This window comes from Cynocephalus volans, chromosome 12 (assembly GCF_027409185.1).
Source record: "Cynocephalus volans isolate mCynVol1 chromosome 12, mCynVol1.pri, whole genome shotgun sequence".
In the NCBI taxonomy this organism is placed as follows: Eukaryota; Metazoa; Chordata; class Mammalia; order Dermoptera; family Cynocephalidae; genus Cynocephalus; species Cynocephalus volans.
This window is the reverse complement of record NC_084471.1, coordinates 13,399,193-13,412,894: the sequence shown is the minus strand read 5'-3', so window position 1 is coordinate 13,412,894 and position 13,702 is coordinate 13,399,193. Positions and strand designations below refer to the sequence as shown.

At 47.9% G+C, this 13,702-nt stretch overlaps 1 protein-coding gene across 1 annotated transcript in view; it reads right to left on the bottom strand.

The window, feature by feature from the left end:
* Positions 1–8,790, bottom strand: part of CACNG2 (calcium voltage-gated channel auxiliary subunit gamma 2) — a 114,697-nt gene extending 105,907 nt beyond the window's left edge. Inside the window, exon 1 of the mRNA XM_063076203.1 lies at positions 8,580–8,790. Coding sequence (XP_062932273.1) covers positions 8,580–8,790 — 211 coding nt within the window. The remainder of the gene's footprint in view (positions 1–8,579) is intronic.
* Between the last annotated feature and the right edge of the window lie 4,912 nt (positions 8,791–13,702).

The following is a 13,702-nucleotide window of genomic DNA, read 5'->3' as shown; positions in this document are numbered from 1 at the left end:
TTTATTAGAGATAAAGACAGAGATCCAGGTGGGGTGACAATGAGGCAACAGAGAAAGTGAGACAGGAGAGCAATGGGATAAAATTTAAGGTAAAGAAAGGTCTAGGGATGAGCACCAGCCCGCCTCCAGTGAGTTCTGCCCAGTGCAAGGCCAGAGAGAGTCTGGCACTGGGGCATTTAGATCCTATGGTGGAGGGTGTAGCCAAGCAAGGAGTCAATTTGCCACACAGTGGGGCTCCAGCAACCATGCACCTGGGATCTCATGCCTAATCCTTGCTGTTCTTGTTAGCAGCTGGAAGACTACCCAAGGTCAAAGAGGTTCAGGGAAGAGTGAATAAATATGGTGTCAATAAGGAAGAGGGTGGTGGCTCTTCAGAGGAAAACCCAGGGCTGCTAAGTCAGTACCTCTGTTCTGGGCAGTCCCTAACAAGGGTTTCAATGGAGAGAAAAGGTGACTCTTCCCAGCAGACTGTGGCTCATCAGCTTCCCAAGCTTCATGGCCAAGCTGTGGCCCAGGAGGCACCCTGGGGAGCCCCTAAGGCTGTAGGGTGCAAGGAAAATAGCCACTTGTTCTCAGGTGTTTCTCAGAATATGATTCCAGCCAAGCCTAGGAGAAAAGGCTGGTCAAGAGGATGCTTGGAGTTCTTGTTTCAAAGCCCATCACCTTCACCGGATGGGGAGCTCACTGAGGGCAGGCAGCATCTCTTCATTTATTCATCCAGCTCGCAGTCCCTGAGCACTCCCTCTGTGCCAGGCACAAGACAAGGCATAGAGGAGATGGTGATGGACAAGGCAGACATGGTCCCTGCCCTCTTGAAGCTGACAGTCTTATAGGGGGACTCAGAGCAGAAACAAGTAAATGCTAAAAAATAAAAAGTTAAAGAAGGAAATAAAAGAGCGTAACAGGACTGGGTGCTACTTTAGACAGGGGGGTCAGGAGGCTCCTTGAGAAGGTGACATTTGAGTAGAGACTTTGCATTTTTGTGACTGCAGGGCCTAGGGCATCATATGTGTTCAATGATGGGGATCTGGATGTGCCCCATTGACCATCGCTTATCTTTCTTCTCCCCTTTACTCTCCATTTGCAACTACTGACTTAGTGCAAGTTACTGCAACAACCTTCCGACTGTGCCTTGTGCCTGTCCAGTAAATCTCACCAGCCCCCACTGACTGCTCATCTCATCTATTGGGCCCTCAAGGTCCAGTGATCTGCAGAATGGGAAAGCCAGTGGTGAACCTCCCTGACTTTCTGGGCCTCCCTTTTCTTTCATGGTGAGATACAAACTGCTCTGTGAGCCATTCCTCTCTCTGCTGCCTCCCAGCCTCAGCCCTCCCTGCCTTCTGCCTTCCAGCCGGCCGCATGGGACCATGGCGTTCCTGATTGGGTATCTGTGTTTGTACACATGCCGTTCCTTCTGCCTAAAGTGCTCTTCCTTCTCCTAGCTTGCTTGCCCAAACTTTGTGTCCTTCAGAACTCAGTCTTCCCTGCCATCCCCCCGTCCCCAATCTCTGTGCTTCCAGAACACCCTGTGTTTATATGCCACGCTCCGCCGTTATCATCATCTGTCTACTGGTGTATCACCTCTACTTGACTGAGTTCCTCGAGGGTCTCACACAGCACCTGGCAAGTGCTTGGGAACAGTTATTGAACAAAGAGCAACCATCACTCTTTTCCTTGTCAAGAAAGTTGCTGGTAAGTCTGTGTTCCTCTGCCCTGCACTGCTCCCTGAGTCACGGGACAGGCACCAAGTGCAAGCTGGAGAAATCCCTTCGGCTCTCTTAGCACCCTGCCTATGTTCCTCCCTGCCAGAAAGACAGCTGACCATCTTCCTTTGATTCTTAAGTACATATTTTAAGTTTCAAAGCTTCTGGAGTTAGATCATATTTTGCTATCAATGTGAAACTTTAAATTTGTTTCCCCCTCCCTGAAGGCTGTTTTTTGGTAGATAGTTAATTTTACAATTGGTGGTGCCTTAGAACTGAGAGAAGGTGGAACTGGGAGAATAAAGCCCTTTCTGTGCCTAGGAGAAAGGACCAGGGTGCTGGATGGGCCATCGTAGGTCACCAACAGTTCCACATCCATTGATGTGCACTTCCTGGCAACGAGAAGCACAGTTAACATCTCTCTATTCTCATCCCTATGTTCAAAAAGCCTGGCGGTTAGAAGTGAGCCTCATTCAAATTCCAGCTCAAATCCTCGATGATCCTAACAGATTGTAGAAGATGCCAGATATCCCTCTGAACTTGCGGGAGGGTAATAAGGAGAGGTGGCAGCAGGCTCTGGGGCTGTCTCAAATGTCCAGGATGAAACAGAGCTGTTTTGTGAGATGCTGGCTCTTGAGGCTCCCCTGCTGGGACTGCCCTGGAGGGTCCTGGAGGCAGGCCTGGGGCTTGCTCCCCACTGCCTCCCTACGTTCCGCAGAGGGTTGGCACCCACCGTCCACACCCCCACTAGTACGTTTTGAATTGAGTTGATTGGAATTCAGCTGAATTGAGTTGAATCTGTTTCCTCCCTTCTCTGCACTGTCATGGGAGGTCGGGAGGCCTAAGAGACCACCACGTTCAGATCAGGGTGGAAGCGGAAGGCACATGGTGAAGAAGAGAAGGGAATGGCTGCCCTAATCCTCACAACAGCACTAGGGGCACGCAGTATTATCCCTACTCCGTAGATGGTGAGAATGAGGCACAGAGACGGAGTTCATCACCCCAAGGTCAAGGAGCTTATAAGCGAGAAGCCAGAAGACAGAGAGCAGAATTCTTTATCAAGGCTAACAAGGCCCCACTCCCCCTCCCACACCATCCAGCATCGCCGCCCCCAGCACAGCCCTCCATCTTGGTTTTCTAGTCCCCTGCCTTCTCCAGTGCTGGTCTCACTCCCTTCCTCTCCCATCTCTGCACCTGCCACCCTCCAACCTGGAACATTCCTTCTTCCTTGTCACCCGGATAACTCCTGTTCTCCCTTCAAATCTCCATTCCCCTCACCTCCTCAGGGAAGCCTTCCCTGGTTAGATGTAATCCTAATATTATAAACTCATAGTCCCAGGCATCTCCCCTTGATAGCCCTTATTGGAGTTGTAATTTATATATACAAGATTCTTTGAATTAGGGGTTGTCTTTTCCATGAGGCTCCATGGACCCTGAGGGTCATGACCCTGGAGGATGCTGCTTCCCAATATGTCCCCAACCCCTGGCCTGGCCGTGTTGTAGGGGCTCATCAAAGATTTGACTAATAAAATAAATGAGTGAAGAAATTGCCTGATCTGTGGCTGCAAACTAACCTGGAAACTTAAAGTGCATTTTCATTTGAATATGGGTTTGGGGCCAACATGCTTATATTTGAGGCTAGAAGGAGCCATTGAATCTCGATACATTTAAAAATCTCTTACATTATCTGTCTGGATTCATATTTTCTCCTCCCCCCAACCTGAAAGTGAACACTCATGGGAAAGTCTCCCCGAGGAGCTCTGTGACAGCCACTTTGGACGGTGAGGGGAAGACAAGGCCAGCATCTATTTCGAGGAGTCGCACCCCAGCATGTCCTTGCAGGCATTTATTTTCTCTTTAAGCACTTTCTTTTTTATTATTTTTCTTTAGTATTGTCCCTTGTGTGTTGAACCTCTTTCCCTCTCTTTTTCCCACCCCTTCCTCCCTCCCTCCTTCCTCTGTGTTGAGTTCATTATTTATTTTTTAGAAAGTAAAAAAAAAAAAAAAAAAAAGTTGCTTCTGCCACCACTGTTCACTGTGTAGAAAGAACAATTCTTTGACCATAGGAAGGACCACCACTTCTGAACGCCCACCCTGTAGCAGGGAGTGGTCATTCGTTCATTCATCAACAGAGGCAGGTGGGCATCTTGCACTGTCATGATTGCTGTGGGTGCAGCCATGAGCAGAACAGACAAACCCCCTCCTTGCCTTCGTGGCGCTGGCAGTCCCGTGGTGGGGGACAGACAGTGTGGGGTTTCGCTCTGGTGCACCTCGTTCGGCTCACCTGAAAGAGCAGAGTTAGTTTTAGCTGACAAGATGAGGATGGCTAGGAATTCCGGGCCTGGCTCTACGGGAAACCTCTGGTTAGAACCCAGGACCTTGGGGAAAGTTTTTGGGGTCCCAGGAATTGGATGAGAGTTTTGCTAAAGAATAGAAGAGTCTGGGGAAGCTAAGTAGGGATGGTCCATTATAACACCTGCTCTCTGCCCAAAGGTGTCTATTCTGCTGAAAATTAAAATCAAACTGAACTTTGGGATACTTTAAAAGCAGAAAAGTGTAAAAAACCAACTGGTTATTTTGCTACCCTGCAGAGGCTGTGTGTACCCATCATTTTTCTTTCCCTTTTCTTGAATAATTTGCCTTCATTTTAGCCAGTTAGGAGCCGGGCAACCCCAATGACTGACTCCTTTTGAATTCTCTTGTTTTATAGTAATGGATTCATGACTCATTATCAGTCTTTTATAAAAGAAGTTCCAGGAAGAACAAACAAATCATTCCCACTTCCTCACCTCTTTCTTTCCCTCTCTTTCTCCCCCCTCCATCTTGATCTCAATTAATTGATCATCACATGTCTTTGTGATGTTTGCATTTATTTCAGTAATTTTAAGAATTCGTGTATCAATTCATCGATAAATATTTCTTGTGCACCTACTGTGGACAAAGTACTTAAGGAAAGCCAAGTTATCTAGGCAATTATGGAGCAATACATACACAGTGTGAAGGCCCCTTAGTACCTTCTTTACTCAGCTCATCCACACTGAGTGGTAAGAGTGTCTGGGAAAGGCCGTTGGCTTTCCTCAAATAAAAGATGTATCCTTCCATTCTGCAGAAGGAGAGCCATGGCTGAACCAGCTGTGGAGCACTGCACCACCTCACAGGCCAAGCAAGGGCTGTGCAATCATAAACTTGGAAAAGATGGTTTGGGACAACTGAGACACTGCTTGCTGAAACAGAGCAAGGATGTAGAATGGTTGGCAGAGCCAACGTGAGCGAGCAGCCTACGGAGGGGAAGGCAGGGGAAGCCATCGATAGAAGAGGAGCTCAAAAAATTCAGAGAGAGTTTAACAGCCTGGACAGAGAGCAAGATTTCTGCTGTGCCTCACAGTCAGGCAAGGGGCGAGAGAGGGAGAGAGAAAAGAGAGACTGTGGAGGGTTTGTTTCTGCTATAGACCACATTGTACCAGCTGCTGGCTCCTCCTCTGCAGGGCTGGAAATCCTTTGGGGGAGATGTGGAGCCAGGACAGAGAGGAGGAAGGCACAGGGGAGAATAAACACAAAGAGTGAATTTCTTGCTGCCTCTGGAGACAGTGTTTCCTTTAGGTGACAACAGAGGTTAATACCCTGAGTAGCAAGCCACTGCTGAGCAGAAAGCCACCACGCGGCCCAGAGACACCTCCCTTGGAACAAGCTGTTTTAGTGTCCTCTTGTAGGTTTTATTGAACTCTTCCCCAAAAGGGCCAATTCATCTCTCCTTTCAGAGACACTGAATGCAGCTTTCTTGAAAAGTTCAAGAACTTTTCCAATCACTCTCCACCAACCTGTATCCATGTGCAGACTCTCCCCTCCCCCACTGCTCAAATCCCACTGAGGACACCAGTCTGATAGGGATTTCAAGTTCACACACAGAGACTTCTCAGTTATTTACTCTGCAGAGGGAAAAAATAAGGACTGTGGTTTTTTTCTTGATCCCTTCCCCCTCCCCCGGTGTCTGCCCCTAACAGGTGGTCATGTCCCTTCTCAATCTTCTGCAGACTCATTAATTTCAAAAACAGCAATAGAGGGAAGGAACTCTTCCAATTCTTATTTTCAACAAGAGGTGAACAAAAACAATCATCTCAGGAGATAAAAAGCAGTAGTGAAAACCAGAGAGCAAAAGAGATCAGAGGAAGACAGGGTTGTTTTTCATCTGGAGTTATTAGCAGCATCTTCAAGAGAAGGTTTGTAATCTGTTCACAATTTCTCGGGTATGGGCAGAAAACACAAATCAATAGGTGGTGGTGGGGGGATCTTTTTTTAAAGTTCCATTTGTCTCACAAAAAAACATAGTTTGGGGGAACCTAAAACACTGACATCTTGATCTCATAAAGGTCAACCCTGTTCTGAATGCTCAAAAAAGCAAGCACACCAGGCTCCCCTCCTCCCAGGCCCCCAAACTGTCTACACCAACTTTCGGAAATAAGTGAACTTACAACCTTTAGAAATCAGTGCAGTCTTTGAAAATAAGCAGCTTAAAATCTCCAGACCACTTCCTTCGTGGCCAAGGCCTAACTTCCTAAGTGGTCCTTGGCCTGCAAAGCCCCAGGTCCACCAAGGCTTTGGAGATGTAAGGCTGGATAGAACTGGGGTCCTGAGCATCAGCCCTTCCTGGCTGGGCCTTAGCTACAAGTGGAAAGGAAACATCAACCTCAAAGAGAGCCTACCCCAGACCTCCCCTCGCTGCCTGGAGGCAGGTGCCTGGGACTTGGCCACCAAGGCCACTGGGGAGAGTGGCCAAAGCCCCAGCTCCTGTGCGCATCACACAGCCCTGGGGAAGTGTTGCAATCCTAACCCTCTACAGACGATTCGGGGAGAGCGAGAGTATGCAGCTTGGAGAGTAAGTTCAGCAGGGTGGGCAGCACATTCAGGGATGTGAACAACAAACAGACGAAATTTTAATGAAAAACTTAAGCCTTTTAATGCACAAGTGATCCAATGCTACCTCTAGTCCTCTTGCCTTCTGAGAATTATAAAATGTTTATTGCAAGTAAAAGCCTGATAAAAAAGTATATTTATACCAACTCCCCAATTTCTGGGTATATTTCCCCTAAAATTGTGTCCTGTCTTCCCTCTAATCTCTCGGCTGCATATTTCCATCCATGTAACTAAGATGCAAGGGAGGCAAATTGCTACTCTGAGCATTTCTCTGAAGCAGCCCTCTCTCACTTTGCTCCTCTTCTCTTTTGGAATAAAAGTCTGTCATAAATGTTTAATTAAATGGAAGTCTTTCCACTGTTAATGACTAGCTGTATGAAAGGCTTTTCATTTTTTTAAGGAGGGGTGTGTGTGCGCGTGTATTTAAAACAGTCCCTATTAATTTCCTGATATTGATTCTCTGGCTGAAGAAGAGCATATAGTATTCAGCATAGAGCTCCTCTGCAGAATATGTTAAAGGCAGCGGTTTGGATTGAGAAAGGGCACCAAATGCAGTATGCGTCAAATAGACCATCGCTCAATGAAGTCACTTAGCTATTCAAAACATGTTCAGCCATCACTCAACTGTTTGCACCAAGAATGTTGGGAGGGGGACATGGGATTTGTGCTCTTTCCCAGATGTACCCATTTCCCAAAGAATGGCTTTTGCTCAGTGTGGGTTAGACACTGGGGCCACAACAGTTTCTCCCTCTCGCATCCATTTCCCTCTCTTCACCCCCATGTCCTGGCCTCAACTCCCCGCATCACCATCCCATGTTGAGCTTAACAAACAATCCTGCAGTCTCCGCTTCCCAATGCTGCCTCAAACGGTCTCCAGTACTGGTTCATATCAGAAGCAAAGCACATAAGCCTTTCTTTCCATATAGAAACGTATGTATATCTCTGTGCATGTCTTTCTTTGGGTGGCTGTATCTCGTACACACAGAAATAAATAGCCATTCAAACGCAGTCCCTTGTATTAAAGTCTGTTGCTAAATGCAGGTTGTATGACCCGCAGGAGTTATTTTTCTGTGCTTATTAATGTGTCCCAGAAGCGCATGCCTTCACCCATACCCCGATCTCCCAGCCTTTACACCATGGAGGCCCCTTTGCTCACAGCACACGTACACATGCCTCAACGACCCTGCAAGATCAAGGCAAACAGCTGACACCCCTGCCCCACTGCTCCCTCATTCCCCCGTCAACCTCCCCATGCCCTCACCTCCCTCCCTCCCTGCCTGCCTGCAAAACGTCTGATTCTCAAGCCGGCTGCAATGCTGACTCTACTCGCTTCTGGATAACAGACATGTCACTCTGTGTGGAAGTGAATCGGTTGTCAGACTAACCTGCAAGTGAATGGCTGTTTATTAGGACTTGGACTTGTTTCTTGTGAGAGACGTATGTATTTTTAGACTTTGTAAATGTTAAAACACACACAAACACACACACAGCCAGCCGCTTCGAACATATGTGTGGCTCATAGACATTACAAAATCCTCTTGATCTGAGCTTGAGATCCTGGAATAATTAGGATTTACCAAAAAGAATTCTTAGAAACAACAGATTTTTGAGACAAGCCGTTATTTTCCCTTCTCATAAATGGCAATGCTAGACTGAATGGCCAATCCTAATGATTCCGAAGCAGGCAGAGCATGTTTGACTTTTAAAGGCATTCTCTCCTTGTTTTCATCACATCATAGATTATTCCAATGAAGAGATTTGGGGAGGGGGGAGGGTAGAGGCGAGAGAGCAGAGTATGGTTTTTGCCCATTGATTTTCCTGCCTCTGAAACTAACCCAACCAACCTTGATCTGCGGTGGAAGGAGTGAAGTAAGAAAATGGTGGAATGTAAAGGGGACTTATTTGGAAGAGGGTGGGGAGGGGCAGTGAAGAGGGGAGGGGGGGAGGCGATGGGAAATCACATACCTTCTAGGCAGCAGGTTCTCCACAATCCAGAATGGGTCATAACTTCCTCGTTCTTTTTGCTGGTTTCATTCTCACTGACACTTTTGGTCTTGCAAACCCCTCTGGAGTAAAGCCAATAGTCGGTTCCCACAGCTATGGTCATCAGGCTGAAGGCAGCGAAAGCACCAACGGTGGTTAAAAGCATTTGAACACCTCGGTCAAACAGCCCCATAATTCTTCATTATATAAACACCCAACCGACTTCTGGTTCTCGGGAGAGTGTGTGTGTGAGGGTGCGAGTACTAAAGCAAAAAATAAAAAATAAAAACAATTCCACTACTAATATAATGGGTATGTGTGTGAATAGAGACTGTGGAGAGAGATTTTTTAAAAAAAGGGAGGTAAGAAAGCTCACGGAAAAGAGTGTAAATTATAAAGATCACACGGGAAGAGAGGCTTGCCTTTTGAGATCAGAAACTGTTCCAGTTGCCGTGATTTTTTTTTAAAAAAGAAAAAAGAAAAAAATAAATAAATCAAATAAAAAAGACACCCCCCACCCCCCCAAGTGAGATGCCTTAATCTCTTTTCCTAAAATTCTGGTCTCCAGTTTCCATATGTGATAGCTAGTTTGGAGATGGCTTCCACAGGGAACCAGGGCACAGCCGACTTCTCAGCACCGTCTCTCATGGTCGGGACCCGGACAGTTAGAGACTGTGACAGCCGAGATGCCAGCTTCGGTCTTGGTCCTGGGCTCTGCGGCCTGCGCCATGAAAATCCTTTGCTCCGCCGGTTCTCTTCCTTGGGGGGTCTCGGCGCTTTCGTTTCAGACCAGACTTCCCAGTATTCTGGAAGCCCTTGCGCTCAGCTGCCCGGGTGCGGGGGTCTCGCCTTCCATGGTTCTGCCCCGGCGGTGGCAGCGGGCAGGGCGGGCAGGGCGGGAGCAGGCGGCGGCGGCTGGACGAGCAGCGGCGGCGGCTGTTGTTGGTGGCGGGGGGAGTGTCGGCGAAGTGGGGGAGGGAAGGGGTTTCTCCCGGAGAATCGAGGCGGGTTTCCCTCCCCCTATCTGCAAAGCTCCTGGAAACAAGCGAGCCGGCGCCTTGCTGCAGGATGGGCCGCCCGCCTGCCCCCCCTGGCTGCCGGCGGGGCCCCCGGCGGAGGCGCGGCCACCTACTGCATTCCCGGGCGGTGCTGAACTGGACAGCTCCGCGCGCCCCGCCGCTCGCAGGGGGCCCGCCAGGAGGGGGCGCGGGCCGGAGTCCCCCCTCCCCCGGGAGCGGCCAGGCCAGGGCAGGGCAGAGCGGGGGCTGCTTTCCTCTCTGCACCCCTCGCCCAAATCCGAGAACGAGCGCTCTGCTGGGCTCCCGGGGTCGGGAGGAAGGCGTCGCCAGAGAGAGCTCGCCCCCTCTCGCGCTCGCACACTCCCCCTCTCCCTCCCCCCGTGTGTTCCTTCCAGCTCAGCCTCCTTCTCATGCCATCCCTACGTGCCCAGAGCTCCAAATACAACCCTCCCATCGCAATCAGACGGGCACAAACTTCCACCAGCCCTTTCTCTGCCTGGAAGCGGGGAAAATAGAAGCCGGATGGGTAATTACACACACGGCCTCGATGTGTTTTTTTAAATCGGCGTTTTCACTTTGCTTTCCGGGGGGATTTGTTTTATTTGATTGGCTCATTAGATGCATCTCCTTTTGGTTGTTCCTCTCTCGTCTCTTTGTCTCTCTCTGGCTAACAGGGGGTGTGCATTGCACTGTCTGTGTCTCTCTGTAGTTTTCCGTGAAATTCCAAATCTTGCTGCTACAAGCAGACATTTTGGAACGATTATTCATGGAAAAGGGTGCAAAAGGGTGACCAGGAGCTGGGGCTTGGGCAATAATTTCTGTCTCAAGGATAAGCATGTTTGCAGAGGAAGCGGGTGAAATGTGAATTCTTTTAAGTTTCCTATGTCATTCATAAACTTGGAAGAGATAAAAAAAAAAAAAATCTTCCTGCTTTGAACACCAAAACATATAAGCCTTTCCTCTTCCATAGCAGATTAGTTACCCTGGGTTAATTACAGCATCACCTCTTGTTTCTATACGTGCAACTTTTCCTTAATGTGACCCCAGGAAAAAATCTCCTGCTGCTGATTACATTTTTTCTCTGATCAGTTTCATAGTTAAGTGAGTGAGAGCACATGAGGCAGGATGTGGGTGCACGTTTTTGATTTTTTTTGGGGGGGGGGGAGCCTAGAATCTATGGGTTACTTGGAAGGGGTTAGAGATGTTTCAGTCTCGTAACTCAATTATTCCATACTTCCTTCTCTCTACCCCTACTTTTTGTCTTGAGACCATTTGCTTGACAATTTCTCAGTGATCTGGTGATTACCAGAGTACGTAAAAGATGACTGAATTAAAAACAGACTTGCTCTGGTGTAAAGCCCACTGCCTAACTTCTTTCCTTCAGCTCGGAGTTGGTCTGAAGGTATGGCCAGTGCATTCTTTTTGGCATAGAAAAACTACCTGTTTCTCCACCCTGCACAAAATTTCCCTTTTCCCACTCTCTGCTCCCTTCTCGAAAGGGAAGGACTTCTATGAGGGGCGATTACTGTGCCTCTGGTACCTGGGAGACAGTCCTGGTGTCTGCAAAACAGAACCAAGATTTCTGCAGCCTCTGCTGAGGCACCTTTAGGGTACAGCAAGAGCTGTGCTGCAGGCTCTGTCCTGTGAGGATGGGGATGGGAACTGGAGGGAATGGAGCAAGTTCAGCCAGTGGCTCAGGTGGGTGATTTTCTTGGCTCCTGCCTGTCCTTGAGAAAAAAGTGAGCAGGCACCAAGGCCTCTTAGACAAGCTAGGCCTTTTGCCGGGAGTGGAGAGAAGCTTGAGTGTAGTCACCTGAGCTTGAGATACTTGCCCTCACTTATTCCTGTCACCTTGGCTGCCTTTGACCTATCCAAGAAGTCCCTGTAGCCTGGAGGTAGAGCCCTTCTTCTCATCTCCCAACCCCTTTCAGACTAACTTCTGTACCTTTTGCTCAAAAGAAATCAGTAATAGAGGCTCAGAAGCTTCTGATTTTCCACAGAACCTTCTAACATCTCAGCCACTGACAGCAACTGAAGCTTCAGCAGCAGTTGATTAATCTTCTGGCCAAATAATCATTGAGGAAAGGAAAGGGGGTGGGGGAGGAAGGTATCAGCTTTTAGGCTGCCAGCAGGGAGACAGAGACTTCTGGGGACAGAGCAGACCTGGGGACACAGCTTGACTCTGTTATTTGGTAACTGCGTGACTCCAGACAGAGCTTCAGTTTTACCATATGGAAAATGGGCACCTTAGTATCTGCCTATTCCTTCTGAAGTTGTTCCCAGCTACTCCTTTCTTTTCATCACCTGCCACCCTACTCAGACCTCTATCATCACATGTATAGACTGGACTGTGTGTGTTCTTCTCCTTTACTGGCTTGTAAGCCCTTTGAGGTCAACAGCTGGTCTTGTTCACTATTACATCTTTGGGACCTGGTGCAGGGCTTGATACATAGTAGATGTTTGATAAACAACGGCTGAATGATTACAGTGAAGATTAAATGCTATAAGACAGGTGAAGTGCCTGGCACATAGTATGCGCTCAACAAGTGTGCATTTCTTTTCATTTCTCCTCCCCCCTTTTACATCCAGATGTGTTTCCAGCTTCTTCTTCCATGTAAATCATGTACCACTCCCCTCCCCCCTTCTAATTTAGTTTTACTCCTTGGATCCCTTCTGCAGACCAGGAAAGGATGCCTGGGAAGAGCTGGCTTGGTGAAAAGCCCATTAGATGGTTGGGACTCACCAGGAACAAATACTTAGTAGCTGCTGAATGGATGCCCTTAGGGGAACAGCTTTGTGTGTCTGCAGTTGGTTACTTGGGAAAGGCTTAGAGGAAATTAGCTAAAATGCCACAGGCCTATTTTGAGCTGCTTCTTTGATGGAGTGAAAATAACATGGGATTTGGGCACAGCAGACCTGGCCCTGAAGCATAAGGCTGTCATTTCCTCATTGTTTGACCTTGGACAGTCATTTAACCTCTCTGGAAATTTGTCTCTTTGTCTGTCTAGGAGAACCATGGATATGAGCCTTACAGTGGGGTTGTCAGTGTTACCTGTTAATAGTAATAACTACAGCTCACATTTATTGGGCATTTGGTGCATGCCAGGTACTAACCTAAGCTGAATCCCACAACAATCCTATGAAATAGGTATAAAATTATTTCCATTTTATAGATGAGGAAACTGAGTCACACAATGGTTTAAGTATCTCCTATAAGGCTTCCCAGTTAGAGTGGCAGAGCTAGGAGTCTAGTCCAGCATCCTGGCTTGAGAGCCTGTGTCTTAATCACTGTGTCTTGACCCAAGATACGAGCTTTCTGAGTAAGGGTATTACACCAAGCTTATTAACTTCTTCAGTGCACAGAGTTGGCAAGGATTTACGGAATAACTTCTAGGTGCCGGGCATTTCCACAGATTCCCACATTTAACTCCAAAAATCCTGCAAATGCATATTGATAACTTTTCTGATAGGTGAGCAAACAGAGCCTCATAGAGGTCATTATCAAGTCTCAAGGTCATATGTCAAGTAAGCGGAATAGCAGAGATTTGAACACTTTACAGTGCTTCAAGTTTTACTAACTACAAGACCAAAGTTTACTCATCTGTTTATTTATTTGTTTAAAGAGTTGAGCACCTACTGTGTGTCAGGTACTGTTCTAATTCCTGGTGTGGTGGTGAGCAGGGCAGACACAGTCAGTCTCTGCCTCCAAGAACCTGCAGGCAAGTAGGAGGAAGAGGAAATGAGGTGAAGGATGCTGTGGGGCATGGAGCAGGGAGACAAACCCAATCTAGTGGTGAGGAATGTCCTCCTTGAGGACAGGGAGGGTGGTAAGGGAGCTGAGAAGAGGAAGAGCACTCCATGCTGTGAGAATAGCTTGTGCAAAGGTCCAGAAGTGTGAGAAAACATGACTGGCCAGTTTAAGGGGAAAAAAGTACTAAGTGTGGCTGTTCCTACAACAATGTTGGGAAATGTTTTACGCTAAGCACCTGGAGACCGTGGAGAGGAGGCTGGTGGGATAGGGAATGTGAGACCCGAACCTGGAGGTGGGGAGACAGTAGGGCGCTGTTGCCAGGCTCCAAGCAAGAG